We start from the raw sequence: 22,791 nt of genomic DNA, 5'->3' as shown, positions 1-22,791 counted from the left end.
GTTTTGTGATTTTTATTATGCATTAAAAGTCAATATCGAGGGTAATTTTGTTAATCAAAATGGAGATTAACTTGCAAATAGTACAATTCAATATTGCCTTCCTCCAAGATTAATTGATTTTGGTGGTTCTTAACAAACTTATTGCTTACCTGCAGTAATAAGAGAAATATTAATACCAAGCAAAAGAAACTGAAAGTAATTTAAAAATTTTACCATCCTAACACAGCTTATCCTGCTGATCTGCAATGTAAATAACAAAACGCGACCGATAACATTCTGCAAAAACATGTTCCACCAAAATATATTGTCAATACAATTACGAGTCGATGAGCAAATGAACAACAATCATAATTTGCGTTCCTACACAAAAGTAAAAGGAATACGTACCAGTAATCCTGTCAGTATTCTTATTGTTAGTTTATCCATTTCAGTTAATACTCTTTTTCAACACTGTAGGTACAAGCATTCCCACCTATTTTCGCAAAATAATGGATCACGCTATCCTCTTGTCACGGACGGTAAATATTCTAGGCGTGCCTGATGTTAGATCCGGACGTACTTTTTAGAATCCATTCGACAAATATCCGAAATCTTCGTCGGGCGACGGGACGTCCGTAAAATCACAAGTACCACTGTAAGTAGTAAAGACGCGAAAGAGACAGGCACGTGGAAGCTAGGACGCATGCGTGTCGTGTTGCTCCTGCAGGATTTCGCACGACTCAGTCAGTCTGCATCTGGACTCCGGCTCGCGTACATTTCACCGCTTTGTGCGTGTTAAGTGACAGGAGACTAACGGAGATCGTCGTGGACGCCAACTATGACAATAATAACATCCCTGGTCATCCTGTGGACCGCGTTGATCGTCATCGCCGCTACCCATCGATCAGAAGGTTAGTGATCCATCGTCCATCCGAGCAAACTACTTAGTTTTTGCGACAACTTTTATTTTTATTTTTTGTACCGTACCAACAACTCGAAACCTCTTTTCCTATCAGGGGACTGTAAACATTTAACGTTGGCACTGCGAAATCCAAATGTTTTCGCACAGTGTTACGCTTAACGTTACATAAGTTCACGAGGGTAGAGATTCGCGCTTGGAATTCCTTGTTCGACGTATTTAACAAGAGCGAAGCGTGCAAACAATGGAAGAACGCAGTGAAACGGATTAAGGAAGGCTGCTTGGCTGTGTGGATGCTCCTCGCGTACTATTTATTACGATTAAGTAAATCCCGCGGCGCTCGGGACGCTCGGAAAATCTTCCTACGCAAAGAAATGTTTCAATTAGTTTTACTCGTAAATTTTCTCCACGGTCGCCATAGGTGCCCGTCGATAGAATCGTTTCGGCGGTCGAACGTGCGAACAATGACGGCATTTGCACAGCTGATGGGTTGGTTGTTTCGTTGCTTGGAAGCAGAGAATAATAGTTGGATAAATTGACAGTTAAAATGAGGCTAGGATTAGTCGTTTTCATTTCTTCTATTTTCTTCTTTAATCAATACTTTAATCTATCTTACGAAGCACGTACGAATTTTCATATTTTTGCGTTAAAAGGGAGTTTAAAGGAGGTAGAAAAAAAATTACGGGTTAATCATATAGAAATATATAAAATTTATGGAGACACTTGTAACGAACACGTGCACGAGGGCGAATGTGCGCGGTACTGTTACATCGTAATATCGCGGTTATTATATTTCATTTCATACCGTTAAATGCTCCACCTTACGCTACGTGACGCAAAATTCTTGAGAATTTGAATAGAGTTATTTAAGCAGCAGATACACAGCTGGGCAAAAGTTTGAGGCCAAGTTTTAATGAAAGTGCGGAACATCGTTTTACGAAGATCGGTGAGACCGATAAGAAAGCAAAGTTAGAACTTATTCGCACAAAAAGATAACGAAACGTTTAAATATTGCGAAAAGGATTATTTGAAACATTTGGGGAAAATGTCTCTTACTGTATCTTTCACGTGGTTAGTTTCACTTTATCGTTGGAAATTTGTATTGCAATGAATTTTATATCGAATAATACTATAAAAATAAACTAAAAGTTAATTATTGTTACTATGACTCAGAAATAATGATGGATATAATTTTTATCTGGGTCTAATTTTTATACGTGAACTTTATTTCTTATCCGATTTTCCATTATAATTTGTCCCATTTCTGTTCAGAAATTGCTTTTCACACTCGTGAAATAACTGAATTAATATACATGAAATCAATGTCACGTTGATGGTCATGTTACTATGCCTGGTAGAATTACGCGACACAATAATGATTTGTCACTATAAATAAGATATTAAATAATCAATCACGGAATCGACTCGTCCTATCACAGATTTAACCTTTCACTACCGGTGATAAAAGATATCAGGAACTCCGCGACTACCGTAATCTACAAAAACGTTACTTCGTGTACACTCTTTCCTATTCATGGCCTCGTAAATACTTTCTGGTTCACAGCCAAAACCGTTTTTCTGGTAGTAAAATTATTTCGATTAGCGTTTGAAGTGGCAAATGAGCTTTTTTTTTTGTTGCATCCTGTTTTACAAGTTTTACCAAGACATACTAATGCCATGTTTAATTTGACATCGAGTGTAAACAAATTATCGATATACCAAGGTACGATGGACACAATTTGTATGTAAATAAAATTATCGAATAACGAGTAAACGATAAACATCTTTCTATCCGTTATTTGTTCCATAAACATGATAATTTGAACATTAAATTGAAATGGAATTATAAATTAAACTGAAATGAAATGTCAAATGATGAATAAAAGATAAACAATTTTTCACGTATCAATTAATCCATGAAAATTCTAATTTAAGTTATAAAGTGAAATAACATTGCTCATTAAACGAGTGAAGGCTAAACGATCAGTAATACAATGAAAAATAAATTACCATTTTGTGTTTTTAATCGTTATCCACTGTTTGAATAAAGTATTACCCATTTGTGCCGAGGTACTGTTTACGGTAAATCGTTGCAATATTTAAGAGAACGCGTGTAACAATAAATTTAAATGAGATATAAGGTATATTGTACAACTATATCGCACAATTTTGTAACGAGGTAAGAATATAGAACACAGAAAGGAGAAAACATTCACGAGAAGTCATTCTATAACTTTGTCCCACAATGGAAGTAGGACTTTCTGCGCCGTTGAACGGAAAGGACCTCCTGGAATTGTTACGAATGTCGAATAGAATAATACGGGTGGAATTGCTAGCCCCGGGGGCATTCGTATTATCAATACACAGAATTTGGGGTTTTATTCGCGATGCAAGGGCCACAGAAGTAATTAATTGACGATAGGACTGGTTCTGTATGTATTCAGAAATGTGCCAAAATTAAATTTTGTTAGAGTCGAAGAATACTACAACGATACTTTTTTTTATATGCAACATAAAAAATGCTTGGTACTCTTTAGGCTGATAATTCGAAAATAGACATAAATGATTCATATTTAACACCGATTAATGTTTCAACCATAGAATTTCGTGAAATATTTGATTTTTGATACGCAATGATTTTTATTTCTTAACTGTAAACTGTAATATGCACACTACACTAAACTTGACAAAGATTACGTCACGTTAAATATGCGTATTCAACATCAAATTGGAATTAAATGAGCACGTCATTAGTTTCATTAAATAAACCGAAGCCAGATGATATTTAAAATGATAACATTTTGAAACTACAAACCCAGGCTGTCAGTACATGCATTTTTATTTAGAATATGAATATTGCTGTCAGATTAAATAAAAAAATTACTGTTATTCTAAATAGTAACTATGGTATTAGTAACACACCAGCTGTTGATAATGAGAGGAGAAAGTTTATTCTTTTTCAAATACAATAATTTAAAAAAGAAAATTACAAAGATTGCAATATTCTCATTATTCCAATTATACAATAACTATCATTCAAAATACCAATGCATGTCCCGATTACCTGTCTTTTTAATTAATAAGATTTTTCAATTCCTAAGCGTAAAAAGACACAGGTTTTCAGTCACAAGTGTAAGATTTAAATTTGAATTTCTCCCTAAGCCCTGTCGTTTAGCCTTGTTATCTTGGGATTGCTAACAGAGGAAAAATTATGGTTCTAAATGATTAGTGTTCCGTCGAACTTCGTGATTGGTTGAGATTTCTCCTGGGAAACGCCAACCCCATGAGAGAATCAGCGGTCTGTGATAGACAAACCAGCGGTGGCTGCCTCTAATAGTGGCGCTGTCAGAATGACCCAGAGTCAGGAACGTGGTCGGCTACCATGCATGCTGGCCCATCTGTACACACATGGTAATCAGTCGCGTTCTAAATTTGATAACCTGTTTCGACGAATTTGTTTCCGAAACTCCATCAAAGTGCTGAAGTCGGTTGATCTCTATCTGCGGCGCTTTTTCGTTCATTTATTTATACGGGCACGCTCCCGTTGGGTTTCGAATAAATCTAATGGCGATAGCGACGTTGAAGGTAAATTTTATTAAGCGAAATTCGGTTGTACGTTCGGACTTCGTTCGCTGGAGAAAATAAAAAAGTCCTTGATAAATAAATGTTTATCCAGAGGTCAACAATTTTAGAGAAATTTTACAATCTATGTGGATACAGTTTTCATTTAAGTTGATGCATTTTAACTGTGAGAAGAAAGCCATCAAACAATTGTAGTTTATATTGTGCAATACGATTAGTTTATTATTAATTTGTATATTTCACAGCTACTTCATAATCATACAAATGATAATGTTGTCTAAAAGAACCGCTGTATATCTTTTGAAACATTTTTTACGAATAATTAATGTTACTACTATAATTTGAGCGAAATTCTAACGAGGAATGTTGATTCAATTGTTCCTAGAATAACTACTCATCTGATTATCTCTGAACTGATGAAATCAGATTGCTCCCTTAAACTGTTCGAAGTCTAAGTGCTTGCGAGACTAATTGACTAATTGGTGGAAGGCTGATTGCTTCTAGGCTTTCCAACGGACTGCTGATCGCTAATTGGCTCTTGACTGACTGCTGGAAGCTTGAGTGCTTCCAGAATGCTGACTGACGACTGATTAATAACTGACCAGGTGACCGATACACTGTCGGAAATCTGAGTCCTTTGGGGATCGCGAAATAGACAACTATTGCGACCTATAACTCACGACAGTCTGTCTGTTACCTTCATCTTCATCTGTATGTCGCGATTTCAACGAATTGCAACGTTTCAACAATGATTTAAATAAATGTTTCGTTTCGAATATCTGTGTGGACTGTCTATCGAGTAAAGAGTGATAATCGTATTGTTGTTAGTTTTACTGTACAAAATAAATGATAAAGATAACAGAAACAAATACAAATTATAAAAGTATTTAGTTCTTTATATTTTGTATGCTTAGACAATTCTTAAAATAAATAAATTTTTCAGCGAACAAACATGAGCTGTATTTGATTATTCTTTCAGCTAACGATACTTTTAATTAACATCCTTTCTGACAATCTGATAACCATTCGATAACATATAATATAATTTCTTCTTAATTTCTTATTAACAATTTGACCTATTGTCGTTTCTTTTTACTACAGTTTTCTAGTCTTTGTAGGCAATGTTGACAAAATATCTGCCTTAATTTCATATAGCAGACAATTCTCTTGGCTTTTACTTCTGAGGATTGTCCTGGAAACTCGAAAAAGAGGAAAAAGATTTAAAAGAATGAGAGTACGTCACAGAAACGAAACACTCCCTTCCGTTACACGCTTAGCGCGCTTTTCCTGGAGACATAGTGCAACGATGCTTATTCCTGTGGTCGACGGTGGACGGAATTTTGGCAACGAAACGAAATTTCCTCCCGACGTGGGGATCCCTCGACTAGGCTAATATCGGCCCTCAATTACCATTAAAACCTAATTTCTATTTCGCCCTTCCAATGCTTCCGGGTTTCTGTCAGGTCTGCTTACTATCGAAAGCGAGTCAAAGCTGAATTCTATGCAGTTGCGTTCTAAATTTTGTTAGAGCGTTTCAAATGAGTTGTTTCAGGAATAAATAATGATGTATCATCGATTTTGTGCAAACAATACTTTGTCTTAAAGTATTACAATATTAAAGTCGAAATAAAATAAATAAGATGAAATATTGACATTTGATTTCTTACGTTTCGATTATTTCAATAAGATGAAATATTGACATTTGATTTCTTACGTTTCGATTAATTACTTTCTTATTAGAATTATAAGTCGTATGAATAATCATATTGCATAAAATACCCAGAGAACCACTCACAGATTTTTTGAAACATTTGTTAAGTTCCAAATATAGATATTTCACTACAATCTAGCCTAATACCAATAGCTAGATAGATTGAATAATTTACATAAATAGATTTAATATTAGCCCACAGTTAGCAAATCAGTTTCCGATAATTTATATTATTATTACCATTACAACATCAGCTGTCCATTTTCCATTGAAAAATAATTAACTTTCTCTTAAAACAATTACGATAAAGGAATCTAAATAACATTATACCAATCATTTTATCGATTTCATATTCTGTTAACGACAAAACGTGAATAATTTCCATTTTGCTCGACGATAGCTGCAGGGTTTCAAATAAAATCGCTGCTAAAGACGAGGTAGAGCAAAATTCGGAATTCCGTGCAATAAACTCCAACTTGTCCCGCGAGAGGTGTCTTTTACCTCTGTTAAACACATGCTGATTGTGAACTGAAATACTTCAACTCGCAAAATAGTAGCGGGAGAGTCCTTGACCATGTCATAAACTCTGCAGCACGCTGACGCTGACACGCGGAGATAAAAATTCAATTTACGGTTTGAATTGTTGGAACATTTTTCAAGTATATTTCGACCCCTTCACTATTCACCGGCGATTATATCCAGAAAATCGTTTAACCATCGGGGCTATTAAAATTCCCGTGAAGTTCTGCTTTTCCACGGGCGCAAATTTTGTGAAACGAAGTTCACCGAATGATTACATTCAAGTGACGTATTACACTGACGCATTCGTATTTTCGAATACGTCATCGCCGATCCGCATTGTAAATAATTTCGCCGGCGCGAGCGCGTTTCGTTTCCCTCGCTGTATCTCCGCGGGAAATTATCCGAAACGAGCGGTTAAAAAACAAACGAAAATTTGTAGCCTCGCGCGTACGCGCGGAACGGTACATTCAAATTTACTCGTTCGAAATTCTCTCGCGGCGAGATTTTTAAATTAAAAGTTCCACTGAAATTTGTCCTAATCCTGTTTAAATATAGCGACGGTCAAGAGATTTGCATAGATTAACATTAATTCCCATTCGAAAGGCTTACAACTTTCGATGAATTATCGTTAACGACCGCAGAGGAGCCACGTTACTTTTCGACACCGAAGTCATTTACGTGAAATCATCTCGATTGTATTGATGGTGAAACGTTGCGAAAAATTGGAGTTACTGTGGCCGAAGTGATTATTGTGTAGATGCTGCTATACAGATAATAATTTGAGACGTAAATTTCCAGGCTTTGTAAGAAGGTTTATGTGCTAAAGTAGGTGTATTTTCTTCTTTGGTTTTACTTACACATTAAAAGAAATATATAGATTGAGATGACAATATTAAATTGTCTAAAGTACACGTTACATATATGCAAAACTGTTCTTAACACACTAAAATAATAAAATAATAAAATTCTGTAGCTGGACATTGGAAATTTGTATCTTTAGAGGGAAGATACAAATTACAAAATATGTTTCGAGATATCAATATTGTAAATATGTAAAGTGTATAAAATAAAAAGATGTTCATAACTTTTTCATAACCAAGAATAGAATTTGAAGTGACGTGATTCACGTCAACGGTCGCGAATATGTTAATTTTGCTGTAAGATAAAAATAATAGACTACCTTCCCCTAACAATAATAATTACACCAAAGATATAAACATCCCGAGAAGACAAACGCAGGATAAAGATAATTTTACCGACAGTCTCGAGGCCTGATTGATCGGTACTCCTCGGAAAGACTGAATGGAGCTGAACGTGAAAAGAGTAGTAGTCGTCGTGAGCACGAAGCATCTGAAAGGTAATTAAAGCGGAACGCATAGAAATCTAACGCACGGCACTATTTCTTGCTGGGAAATATATTCGTCCAGACAAAAGAGTCCGATATAAATAGCAGAACTCGTTGCTACATTTTATCATTGTCATTCGAACCGGATGATTAATATTTGTGCCTGGAATATACAGGAATATACACTGAATATGAAACTTACGCATTCGTATACGTAAGGATGTCTGCATTCACGGAAACCTTACGTGCACTTTGGATTGGAATAATGAAAGCTTGATAAATGTCGGCAATTTGCAGTGATATCCTCTTCCGTGAAATTCTTGTGAACGTTGATATCAATGTTAACATTGGGTAATCACTTTTATTATTAACTGTACTGGATATTCATTTATTCAGTTCATACGTACGATGTGGTTTACCACTCTATTAATTTAAATAATCAATCCGTTTTCGCATACCTAATTGTCACTCTAAAAAGTTTCTTATAAGTTATTAAGATATTTTGTTTGACGATTCCACTCTTTAATTCAATTACCTTGCTAAATGGAAATAGAAAAACTCCAGAGATAGACGGAATTCTTTTCACGATGTATATTTCTAATAACGAGTATAGAATCAGTGATTGTGTACTGATTATTCTTCAAATGAAAATTATTATTCAAAGGTAAATTAAAATGTTTCATAATGAAGAAATAAAAGTGTAAGGGTTGACAGTAGCTGTACACGTTATCTCTAATTCGAATAAAACTTTGCTCATCTCTGATAAAAACACTAAACCCATATAAAAATTCACGCCTTAAGACAATGAACCACGTGTACAGCATCAAACAAATACAGAATACTTAACGCAAGGAAACAATAAAATATTCCATGGCGTGACATGGAAGGGCCGGTCAGTAGCGTTTTAAACTTCATGTCACGAGCAGCGTTCGCTAATTATTCGCGAGCATGCGAATGAAAGAAATTCCTTTCTCTTTCGACGCGAGTTGCAGACGCATACGGAAGGGGCACACAATGTTGTACAACGTGGGGCAATTTTCATTATACAACATGCTTCTGTTATGCAAATCGAGACGTGTGTCTGAGTGGACGAGCTCTTACGCGATGTTCGGTGGTCGAGCTCTTCTGAGCAACGCGGAAAACTCGGACGTTGACATGAACCAGTATGTAATCTGTTTCGACGCCCACCATGTGAATACGACTCCTTTCTTCTCAAATTTAATTACGCTTTATATGAAATTTTGATCAACCCCTCGCGTGACCGCGTAAGACGACTGGTCGATTACCACGGTTACAGACGGCGTTCGTGCGACCTTTGTTCCGACGGTGAATAATGGGCAGCATTTTATTTTTTACCAACCAGCAGTACTGTAATCGAATGGAAATATAATCAAATGAAAGTATCGGAGACTATGCAGATCAGTTTTTATTGTAACTGTATTACGTTAGTATTACGTAGTCATCATCAAAATCTGTAATAGTAAACGTGTACTAATTATTAATTATGGAACTGGTTGGACTTCTGGATGGAACGCATCTACTATTGTTATATGTAAATGTCTATTATCTTTCTGGCATTCAAAATTAATTGATATGTGTTACCAGAAGTAGGTAATTTTACGTAGACATTTTTCAGAAAAACACTTCTGTCAAATTACTATCCATTAACAAACGTGGATACGCTTACGTTTCGTAAAGAAATTTATGTTGTGTATTGCTTTCATCATTAAAAATTGATCTGGATTATTGACATTATGTGTTCTGCCATTCATTCCAATTTATTTACTCATTATTATGCATTGGATGGTCGGTCCTTTGAGCGTTCAGTTTAACCTTCAGCGATATATAATAAATTATCCTATAAAAATTTCTATCAGAAATTTAGTTAGCACTCAGCCACCACTCGACGCCCATTGAAATGCAGAAAATTCAATTAACTTCACAAATTTATGCACCCGAACTTTATGATTCATATGCTTACAAATATTTGCACGGTATTCTATTACTTTTTCATGATGCTGTAACTGCACTTTTGCTGAAACCTCAGATACCTGTTTGCACGAGGCTAGTATACCGCAGAATACGCGTTTGGTTAGTTGCAAATACAGCTAAATCGCATCCCGGTGAACAGTTAAATGGCTGGACATCGATTTAGCTATGTAAATGTATATTACGCAAACGCACACGTTCCATCAAGCGCTCCAGAGTTATCGTATTTTGAAAAATATAATTTACATATATATCATGGAATTGAGGAATTAATTTTTCCTCGATAAAAAATTAATACTTGCTTTAATGAGAATTTCTTTTATTTTAGAAGCGAAGCTGGGTACTACATATTTAGAGAAGAAGTATTTCGAATAATATATAAAAAGAAAGACAGATGCAATGTAATTCAAATATTCCAATGAATCAAATATTTTTGATAATGGAAACAATTTCAAGCACAAAAAAATATATAATTCTGTGACTACATTGGAAAAATGAATAAACTAAAAATGGATGAAAATGATGAATAGGATGCTCCACAATAAATCCCAGTTATTTGTAATAACCTCTAAATGAAATACTATTTTGAAATAGTACATACTTGTGGCCTACAGCAAACTTTTGCACTATCTAAAATTAGTTTTTATTATCAATGGTCTAAGGAGGAATAGTTTAAACGAGATAGCCTCAGTCTTAGTTTACCGCAAGTCTAAATAATAGTTTCGTCGAACCCATAATTTACCCCACTTATTCAATCGCCACCATTTTGGAAACTGTTGGGATGTTTCGAACCGCAGGATTTGATGCGCTGTAAAAATTTCAGTCCCATCGATTCGATGATCCGTTTAAATGCGATACATGCGACCAGTACACTGAACGTCAATTTCAAAGCCGCTTAGAGACGTAAATACGGATCATGCGAAACGGCGCGGAATTTGATTCACTCTCGTTAAGATATTTTGATGCGGTGTTGCGGGAAATTATACTTACGGCTCTCCACAAAACGACGTGCTTGCTATTTTATGCGTTTCGCGCGATTTAACCCATTAAGCATCGCTGTCCTCTTTACAGGACATTGAATAGAACATTCTTTTTTTACTGCAATTAAAATTTATTCGTATGTCATGCGATTTTTAGGGGGTGAAGTTGAGGGTCGAATAACCAGCTCTGTAATTTTGTATAATATTTCATGAATAGGAAAATAGGTTAATAATTAATTTATTTTACTTTTATAAGTAATTCTAAGATAATAAATGTAAAAATTCATGAATTGTACATTTGTTCGTGATTCGTAACAAATAATCATGAATAAAATTAGTAATATCTTTGGTTGTAAGAAGAAACCTTTAGCAAAGGTATTGATTCATGTTCACTTTTTCAACGCTAAGTTTGTCCCATTATTATTTGTATATTTCGTCAAAAACGCAAACTTTCTGTCCAATACTACAACACTTTTTGAAACACATAGTTTCGCTATTGTACTACGGTGCTGATAAACTCAAGGGGACCATAAATATAAATGGTCGAAACTTCTCTAATAAAAACTATTCCGTGTAACGACTGAAACACGCGTACGTGACTGACTACAGTTCGCCAACAAATCTCAACAATCGCGAAAATCACGATAATTATCACGCCCGGAAGCAATACGAAGCATTTCGACAAATTGTGGCGAAAATTGAACATTTTTATTTCCACTAAAGGGATCGTAATGGCGGAACGTTTGTCGCGGTGGTTGAAGTTGCGAGCGGAAAAATCGTCGTCAAGTATTTTCCACCTCCTCCCACTCCCTCCACCCCCAACCATGGGGATGAAATCAACAGGCGACGGAGAAATTAACTTGATAAACTTTTCTAATGGGCGCGTTCCGGTACGCCCGGCGGTGCGCATTCGGCGAAACTATTATCAATGTACACACTTCGTCGGAAACTCCCGTGCAATCGAACGATCGTTAAAGTTAAATTGGCTCGCTAATTAATTTTTACGCGGATGACCGCCCCGATCGTCGATCACCGCTCATTTCTGGCGTGGAGTTCGCGTCCAGCCTATTTCGTTTTTCATGTTTCCAGCTTTAGCTGTTTAACGGCCGTTTCGCAAAGGTAACCATAATAACATGTTCATTGGTTATTGTACGATGTGGTATGTGTACCTTGAAATCACTTAATTGGACTTCTTTTTGTCAAGATGGAGAGACACGAGTGTATCTATCTGGATAATTCTCGGAGGTTTAATTGAGATCCGATGCAGACAAGTTATTGTTAATTTCTATCTCTCTTAAGCCAATATGAAATGAATAAAATTTAAGTAAATAGAAATTGGACAAAATCTGTGTACCCATAGCACGCATCTAAGGTATCCAAGTTTACAGCTATAATTCAAATACGGTGCAAATTATTTCGTTCCACCAATTGAGTCATGTATAATAACCGACGTACCCTGACACGCAGACAAAAGGACCTGAAAGGCAGCCGGTAAATCCTTTACCGGATGCACTATGCTCCGGTTTTTGTTCTCGCCCTCCACTCTGCTGTGTTATCATACTCAAGATGGAATGCAACACGCAAACAGAACAAATACTGGGCGTATTCCAAAGAAACGAAACCTGAAGTTGCTACGATCACTGAAAAGCACAATTGGCAACAAATGCCATTATTACCTTCATCCCTAGCTCCATGCCAGCACGGAAACGAAAAAATGGGTGCTTTGCTCGTACTTCAATGAATGCGCTGCACCAATTTCATTACAGCGAACTAGGACGAGCATAATCTGAGCCATGTACGACTTATCCGTATCGGGCTCGGCGCTCGTAATCCTATTCTGACCAACCAAACATTATAACCTGCCATAGGCCTGCCACCTGCATCTGAGTAATCTACTTGCACACATTTTCTTGATTGGAATCATGTTAACGCAGAGTAATCGACTTTGTCTTCATTTAGACATAACAAACTTGAGATACATTGCTAGCCTAACGCTGGTAATCAATAATCTTAATAGAACTTAATAGAACTTAATCTATTTAAGGGGGGAAGCTGTAAAATTTTTCGGTTGTAAAAGGACAAAGTTTTTCTATTCTTACGACTGTGTAAAGTTAATCTGCGATTCCAGGAGCGTACAGTAGACATTTGCGAAAGCATTCTCCACATGGTTAGGAATATTGTTAAGGAAAAAAAAATTCGATTTTTCGCACCTGCTAGACCAGACTCGCCCCTTAAGGCACTTTATGTCAAGTACTTCAGTTGCAAATAAATCACAATACTCACCTCGAAACTGGTCGAAAAGAAGAGTACCCCTTTAAACACTTTCGACAGGGCAAGTTCGCGATTCCTCCCGTCACTAGCCGTTAATTCGTCACCGACACCGTCTTCGGTAGGTGATAACCTTTTACACTCCAAGTTTGAGGACTTCATCATCCGCTTCCATTTAATCTCCAAGCGTTAACGAGGTACAAAGTCCGATGACTCAGCTTAGTCGAACCCTAGGAAAGACGGTCTGCGGGCGAACTCTCTCGTTGCCATGCGTATGTGTAGGTGTACCTAGAACAGAATCCGTTGGCTTAAGATTTCACGCACACACGGGATAAAGAAACGTCGGCGAGGTGAGCGTGAGAAAGAAACGTCACGTCTTTCAGCGAGGTAAAAAGGTACGCCAGTGAAATTTAAAGTGCTCAACCCGCCTCGTCTTCTGGTGGCGGCAAAAGCGGCGGTCCTCGCCGAGCGAGTCGTGGAGGGTTCTTCGTTCCCGGCGTTCACTTCCTCGTCTTCGTCTTCGTTATAGTCGTCATCGTCGGTGCTCGCGAGAGGAACGGCATAAGGCCGTTGTAACGTGACGTGTGTGACTACTGTTTCACGACGAGGAGCGTTCAAAGTTTCCTCCACCGTGACACGTGACGTAGCTATGCAACCGCAACGCGCGTATTCATTATGACTTCGGGTCGGGGGGGGGGGGCGGCGGGGTGGGGGAGAGGGAGGCACGCCGGGAACCCGAGTGGGAGGAAATTATGCCGCGTGTCTCCTTATGCTCCAATACCTTCGTGGCTGGTGGTGCATAGTTACGTGACGTGTTGAAGACGGATAGCTGTTACTACGATAATTCACGAGGTCCTGTGAATTATCGACCGACGCGCAATCTTCGTCGAACAATTCGCACCTACGGTTCTCGCGCTCTTTTTTCGAAAGTGCGCTGTGTGGCGGAGTTATCGATGAGTTTCGACGCTTTGCGCGGGCGCGGGTGAATTATAGGGGTCGGTAGAAAGTTTGAGGGTTGAGTTTGTTCGTGGGAACAAAGTCTCTGATAAGGTAACGTCTGATGATCGCGATGATGCGCGGGTATGCGACAATTAGGTAACTGGGGTGACTTTCAGGAAGTTGGAAGAGTTTCTTGATTGCCTTCTTACAGATCAATGATTATTGTTCAAATGTAAATTAAACTATGGCATTCCTGAAAATGTTTGGTAAAATTTGGCTTCTCTGTTACACTTACAAGCTCCAAATTCAAACTTGGCATAATTGACAGGTACATGTATCATAATTCAATTTCAGAATCAGATACGAAACAGAGTCAATAAATAGAGAGAGATATAAAACTAGGATCCCTCATAGCAGAAACAGGAGGTAGCCAAAACAGCAATGTGAACGAGTACACGAAAAAGAAATAAATAAATAAAACCAATGTTGTAACAAAATCGCTCGAAATACAAAGCGTACCTCAAACGTTTGCTGAGCTGAATTCTTCAACAGGGAACGCTTTTTCCATTGAGTAATCCTTGTGTGACGATCCATCGAGTATTGTACTCTAACCGACCTCGCAGGCTCTCCTTGACGCTTTGTTCACGGTTACCTGCGTTATAAATCATAGGTTACATTCAAGTTTCAAAGCATTCTTCGAACGCATGCCATACTACTCCTGTGTTATCGCGTTCCCTTGTAATAACTGTTTTACGGAATCGCATTTGAAGTGCAGAACTTAAACAGCTCCAATGTGTGCTATCATATGAATATTTAACAACTCTATCGACGAGAGTTCTGAGACGATAGATCGTGTGTGGATAGGTTCCTTCTTTGTGTTGCAGAATCTCAGTGTGTGTAATAAAATACAGTGTAATAGCTAATTTAATTAGAAAGTATTGAATCTAACCACCAAAATCAATTACTCCCGAATAATAATTGGTTCTATCAAATGGGGCCACGATTATATAATCAGGAGACCTGGTTGACATATTAATTAATTTAATTTACATTTCTTCAAATTTGTTATAATTAAATTTTCCAATGCTTATAGGAAGTTACACTCTTAGTATTATTAATAATTAGTATTAATTATAATTTATCTCTTCGTATATTATTAAAAACATGTATTTTTCTCTTCATAAATGTATTTTATTTTTTATGTTAATGCTTTTCAATGTGGTCAATAAGGTTGAAAACATTTATATAAGAAATATAGTAGAATGTTGCTGAATATTACGTAGAGCTTGCAAAACAGACAGCATTATTTAATTTTAAATGTTGATAAGTAGCCAGTTCTGCAATAATCTAGGAATAATGTTTTTGCGAAACCATTTGTATGCAATAAAATTATATTCACCTACTTAAGTGAGCCAATTATGATTGTAGCAATCAATACTACCGTCCGTCTGGTTGCACAATCAAAATTATCAGACACTTCTATCGAAACAATGATAACTCTGTTAATAGATTAATTCCCCCTGTTCTTAACCACATAGTTGATAAAAAACACGATGGCCTAAAGAATTCAGACATTCAGAGGGAATTTCTTTATCACTTTCCCTTCCTTTCTTGTCTTTTCATTCCCCTTATCAACAAATCTATTACTCCGCCTTCACGGCCGTCCATTTTTTTCCGTTCTTTTCACCCTATTTTTCCGCTCGATTGTTCTTTTCCTTTCGAGCAGTTTTCTCTTCATCTTCGCTTCTAGCCGGGGTTCCTTCACTCCGGCCGTGCTGAACGTTAATCACCCAGCAAGAAGATCGATCAGCGATTAATGAGAAACGTCGACGGGGCGGAGGTGGAAATTTACACAGTTCGCCCTACCGCGGCAGTGAATGAGGCCGGACTTCTTCTTCCTGAATTGATCGATTCCGAATCCTTGGCACCTTTCGAATCCATCGGTTGGAAGTGGTAATGGGCCGTTAGAAGTCGGCGTATAGAGAGGATTAGCGTGAGACCCCCGAGTGGCTTCTGTAATTCGCGTTAACCTTCCGAGGTATCGTGGAACGAGTCCTTCGATAAAGTAGTTATGCTTGCTGTCTAAATGATATCACGGAGATCAATTCGACTACGTAGGAACATCTCCGTGTACATATCTATTTTCTTATAGAATCAGTATTAATAAAAATACACATGAATAGCACATTGAAAATGATACACTAAACCAATGTTTTGACACTAAATGTGTCCCTATTCGATACAGTTTCATTTTTTCCAAAACAATTGCTGGTCTATGGGACCAATTATTTTCAATATTAGTAGATAAATATACTTCACCTATTCATTAATTTAATGTACTGTATAATTTTTAAACTCCATTTTTATCCAAAATGTACTTATTATAAGAGTCGTAGCTTCAACATATTTTATACTTGTTTCACTTTCTAATTTCTTTTAACATTCACGGCTCGAATCTTTACAGTCAATTCTTGCTTCCGTATTCTAAATAATCTAAACATTAAGGAGAATCAGCCTAAAGAACCCATCTTCTTTTATTACATCGTCACGCGTGGTCGAAAAACGCCTCTTGCGTAAATTTAACCGTTTAGTCGTTGGAAATAGGACGATTCGGATTCGCTCTAGTCCTCGATTAAAGAGTAACAATGATTCCAGATAGGAATTTACCAAAACTGTTTCCGTTCTTCTCTCCCCTAAGATAGTCTCAGTGACTCTTACTAACGGTCGATTCCGATTTCTCGAAGCTATCGAGATCCAGGTGATTTCGTCGTTCAGTTCTCTGGCATTGAATGGCTTCCTGAACGGAAGACAAAGGCCTACATTGCCTTAGATTTGCGTTGAATAACGTTTGAAGACGTTCAGAGACATTTCCATTTGATAGGTTTGTTATATATGTCGCTTAATATAGTCGATCAGCAATTCGTGAATCCTCCTGAATTCACAGGCGAATTGATGTCGGTCGATTAATATGCGAAGCGTTGGTAACATTTGCATTCTACACATGTAATAAAATTGTATGTAATACATTATGTATTATATTTTAATATGTATTCATCTATACCTGAAGGACGCTGAAACATTCTAAAATAACAAATATGTATCTACCTTTATCTACTATTATATATTTTATTTAAAACGAGCAACCAATCAGCATATTCGTCGTGATTAATTATGTATAAACATGCAATTCAGCTCTCGCTAATTTAAAAGATGACGAGCAGAGATAGCGTGACAATTTAGTAGAGTATCAGTCGTGACGCTGCCCTCCAAAGGGCTTTCATTTCAATGGAAATTACACGGTTGTAAGGGGTATAAAATCACTCGAGTAAATAGCTTTGTCGTTTAGTTCAGTTTACAGTCATTTGGTTACCGCGTATAGTTTGAAAAAGTAATGTGATACTTCTCCTTTTACATGTATTAGTTTAAATATAACGTGCTCCTGCCTTAAAATAAATTCCCTAAGAATAAACACACTTAAGGAATTATAAGCCACACGCTTTATCCAACACCCCCATGCCATCATCCCTTATATCCCAACAATGAGCACCGCGCACCCTCGCCGACGTTAGGCCACATACAACCAGAATCGACCCATCAACTTGGCTTTGAAGCAACTTGGCAAATGCGGGCAACATCTTCCTCCTTCTTCAGCCTCTGTATTTCTTCCTCGGAGTTCGCATAACCCCGTGAATACTTCAACGACCCCGCGGAGCGTCGGTACCGGTTGTCCAGTCCCAGATTCCACGACGACTGTGTGCGCGTTCCATGGCCTGTTTCCGTTCTCCGGATACACGTATACAACCGTTACCTTTCCTCGAGGAGGACAAACGTATAAATCTATTACCGCACGACGACGTTCGCGATATCCACGGGAAGGATGATCATTGGCGGAAGAAGAGAATAAAGGGAGAGAAAGAGGGAAACAAGCGGAGAAGGAGGAGAAGCCGATTTGGTCGCGAGGACAGGGCCAGGCTTGGGAGGTGAAGAAGAGCGAGATGGGAAATGGTACACGGATGGGTCTCGGTTTTCCATGTTGGCTGTTGTTCAAATGGTCTATTCGACGATAAAAAGCGATGCACGTCTTTCCCTGGAAATCCTCCACTTCCGCGCGCAAGAGCGAGAGAGAAACGCGTGCAAGCCCCGAACGCGTGGGCGGGGGTGAGCAAGGGGGGCGGAGTGAATAAAAAGCTCGACGACCCGCACCCATCGTCGAGGCTTTCGGGTCTCCGTTGCACTCGGTCTCCTGTCTTCGTTCAACAGCCAGCCAACCGGCGTCTACCCGTCCCGTTCTTTCTTCCCTACGAACGACCCTTCATCCGTCTCTGTTACTCTTCCCTCCTTATCCTCCGCGTTCGATGCACCGGGAAGAAATGTGTTTGTGTTTGGATTCCGGCCAGATAATCTGCGGCAATAAATTTCTGTGTGTACAGTGCTATGTGATTGGTTTTATCTCTCGTAGCCGGCGAGGCTTTTAGCCTCGATTCACGGCGATAGATAGGCGCCAGAGTGGACAGAGAAACGGGGCACGTGGACGTTGTGTGTCTCGCCTAGGAGCATCGGTCGGATAGGTGACTACCTAACCGAGAAATCAACCCCTAATTCGTTTACCGTCGTGAGAATCCACCGTGGACCCCGGATCTCCTACGTTCGTGCCGCGCGTATGCCTAGAATCGTAAGCATGCTACCCTTTGCCTCCGGCCACGGTGCGGTGGCGCGGCGTGCCTCCATGCGCGGTTATATCTGCCGGAGTTATGGCACGTTGGGTCGTTCTGTTAGGGTATTTTTCGTGGGAGGGCACGCGGTTGAATAACAGGAAAATTAGGGATGAAAACGTGGAACAAGTTATACGGTGGATGGAGAGGGTTGTTGGTGTCGATGAAGGGGGATCAATATTTGCCAGTCGTTCCTATTGTTTAGATTTTTTATTTTTGGATATCTTTGACATTTAGTTTAGATGTTTAAATTGTGACTCTTGAAGAAATTTGTGTACAGGTGTCTCGAATTAATTATAATTAAAATAGGATGAATATACGAACATTGGATTTTTTGATTTTTTATTGGAACTTTATTACTATAGAAATTTTTATTATTCAGTCAAACCAACACATAACTCGAAAAAAATATATACAACAAGTTTCCAACAAAATATGTACAAACTTTGATATCTTCTATAATACTTCTTTATAAATTAATTTATGAAAGAAATCTAAATTTGTCCATTCGAGACCATTCCATCCCCTTAATACTATTAATATACTACGAATACTCTTAAGGTTATTACCCAGGAAATTTAGGTATGTACAATAATAGAAGCAGTAAAGAAAACTGTGCTAAGTGTGTTTGGTGCCGAGGGTAGGTGAATATAAGGAAACGTGTAATCGTACATTGCGGCGACTTAAGAATGAACTGTAGATTTAGTGCGAGGTATTATCCGGTCATAACTAATCTTAATGACTTATCTCATGGGGTAGATTTAAACTAACTGCTTAACGGAAGTGGAGTGGCGAAGTGGATATTTAAGCTGGCATGATTCAGTAATTACAAAGTAAAACAAAGCTGAATTCTCTCCGACTAGGTGTCTTGAACATATCCTGACTTCTCAAACAATTGAGGAATATTTATTCACCGAAGAAACTTGTTTTAAATACACATGATATGAACTAACGTGATTCCTTTATGGAAGTCCTTGTAACATCACAGGCTGTATTCTATAGGATCCGTTAACATCGATCTCGAGTATTTTTAGAACTTGTTCTTATCGTAGCTCACTTCGTGACAGAAGACAGCTTTCAGGACAGTCAATTCTAATTTTGAATTCCTTTTGTGTATATTGTCTTTTCTAATCAGGTTAGGGTCTGGAATAAAACATGAATTTATCTCTGCAGTTATAATATTCTATTAGGCTATGTGGCTGCTCATTTATTAATTATAAATACAATAATATAATTATAATATTATATATTTACATAATATCAGAAACTCACTTGGATATTATAGTCTAGGACATTTGAATCTTTTAGAAATCATATTTGATGTTACAAGTTCTGTTTTAGTATTGTTTTTGAAGATTTTATAAAAATTGACACACATTTCCCTGTTTGGCGAGCGCGACACTACCCCCAAGAAAGTGAAATTTTCCGCGGTGGACACGCGTATTCATTTCATTTAATAACTATGCAAATGAGAGAGTGAAAAAGGCGATAGCGCATTTCCCTGATAACAAATTACGATGGGTGTTGTTGCGGCTCGCCCGGTGTCCGCCGGGCGAGGGTGCGTCTTTTATTTCATAAGCTTCCTGGTCCTGAAATTACGCTAGTCCACGGTTCAGCATCGTATACAACCTCTCCTAGAATTTATTAGCGTACCACACGAAAATACCTTTCGCGAGACTCGGCTCCTGGCTCTTTTGGGGTTGAATGGAAGACGCGTGCGTACATGTACGTAGAATAGCTTCCGCCTTGTAGGATATTGCGGGTACGATATCGATCGAGCGACGACACGAACCGGAATTGGCACAATGATCTCGCGAGGACAGCCATGGTTCGACTCGAGGAAATCGAGAAAATCGCATTATGGAAATAAACGCGCGAGTAGAAATGTTCAACGCCTACTGGACTTTGATTAGAATGAATCTATGACGCTGATGGATGGAACCGGTATTTAACAGAATGATCGTTTTGACGTCTGATTTGATTCAGGACAGCACAATAAAATGTAGAATTAAGTTGGAGTACTAGGACTGTTTCAGCTCATACGAACTACTGGCACCTCAGAGGAACGAAAGATTTGTTGAAACATAAATGATATAATTGATATTAATAGATTCGCAACTTGTATTAGATATTTATTTCTATTAAGAAAGTGTTCACATAATTCTCAGCGAGAGTGTCAATATTTTATAAAATAAATACATATTCCTCCGCAGTTTAACAAATACCGACCAACAACAACATCGACTGGAACTGAGATAACCATCCCACGGTGATGGGCACAGTTTGAGTTTTCGGTTGAGGATGAGTCGGGTGGAAATCGCATTATTTACGAGCTATGCACGATATAAACACGTTACGCTGGTCGCCACGGATTATTCGCATTCTTGCGGCGGTCCAGCCTGCATATCGTGCAGCGGACCGCTGTGGCCAGAACCACATTGAGGTAACACAAAGAGACGGATTTACTCGGTGCGTTCGTGATTGTTAAGCTCTTTTCGGCAGAAGCTGCTTATGCAGCTCTTTAAGGGTGTCGAGCTAATATTTCTTTTTCAGCCAGAGTGTCTTTTTCGACTCGCATCGCACGTTTATAATGTTCACGTATTTAGGGGATGTTAGTTTCTTGGGGTCGAGAACTGATTATAAGGGCAGGGTTTGCCCGAGTTGGACCACTTTGAACAGTTTGCTGAATTGTAATGTTTCCATGCGTGTCGAAAATATTAGTTGTTTTAGTATCACAATATTTCGCAATCACTTCCCGCGCTTCTCCATAAAACTGTTTACATTTCCTCGTAGAGCAATTTCTTGGGAAGATGACGAACCAGAAACTTGGGATACCAATTTAGACGTCAGCTTGTTCCTCGTGGAGCGAGTTTAGGCGACCAAGAAATAGCATTTTATTTAAGAAGACGCTGCCAGCATACTCCCGAAAGTATCATAATTCTGGGAGTTTCCCAAGGATCTTGGTCTGTAAGTAAACGATTCCTGGTTTGCTGTTTTTCAGGAATACTTTTCCACGTGGACGGTGTTCCACGACGGAGGCGAATAGGTGGCGTCTGCAAAATGCAACGACGTTATATATTTTCCAAGGGGGATGTATCGGCAACAACACTTACCGCGGGATCTGTCTATGAAACTCGAGCGTTTTAGGCAAAGTGTATTCAAACGACCCGGGTGAAGAAGTCCCCCAATTCCCATCTTGTTCGTTGTATGTTGCGATCCGTAGACGCCAGCGGATGTCGGTAGAGCCGGAAACGTTCGTGCACGCTCGTCGAACGGGGTTACACGATGGAGCCAAGGAAAATTGATGCCTCAGACCGACCCCGATGTCAGGATTCAGTGGGGGACGCATGACTTGGTACACTCCGCTTACTCTATACCGCAACATCTCGCCTTTGTGATCTCATCGAACCTCTTTCGTCTTTTATTCTTTCCCTTCCCGGGCTCGATTCTAACATTGAGTCATTCCCTTTACCGAGCAAACCCTCGGGCAGTGTTCTGGTTTGTTGGTGCTCTTGTGTTTTGGAAACTAATAATCACGATTCAAGTTTGACGCTGTGATTTGGTAATTTTCTAATGGTGGATCGAAGATGGCTGAGGGTGGATCTTTTGTGACCTACGCGAAAATTTATATTTGATTTATATAATAATTATTAGCTTTATTTTTTTTTAATAATTATTTTTATTTTCTATTTGACTGCTAATGGGGTGAGAAAATATAATTAACAAATCGGTCTTTATTGCACCCAATACAGAATTCTGCCTTAAACTACGGCTGTGTCATATATAAACCGCTTTTACGTAACTACAACCACCTCGATTACTCCGCAAATACTGATCCTAGTCCT

At 38.4% G+C, this 22,791-nt stretch overlaps 1 protein-coding gene across 1 annotated transcript in view; it reads left to right on the top strand.

Moving 5' to 3' along the window:
- Positions 1 to 750: 750 nt before the first annotated feature.
- The window catches only part of LOC128886163 (neurotrimin), a 318,713-nt gene continuing 296,672 nt past the window's right edge, over positions 751 to 22,791 (top strand). The window contains exon 1 of the mRNA XM_054140803.1: positions 751 to 890. Within this exon, the coding sequence (XP_053996778.1) occupies positions 818 to 890 (73 nt within the window). The 5' untranslated portion in view covers positions 751 to 817. The remainder of the gene's footprint in view (positions 891 to 22,791) is intronic.

Source organism: Hylaeus anthracinus, unplaced genomic scaffold, assembly GCF_026225885.1.
Source record: "Hylaeus anthracinus isolate JK02 unplaced genomic scaffold, UHH_iyHylAnth1.0_haploid 11982, whole genome shotgun sequence".
Taxonomy (NCBI): domain Eukaryota; kingdom Metazoa; phylum Arthropoda; class Insecta; order Hymenoptera; family Colletidae; genus Hylaeus; species Hylaeus anthracinus.
Note: the sequence above shows the minus strand (reverse complement) of the source record. Positions and strands in the feature narration are given on the sequence as shown.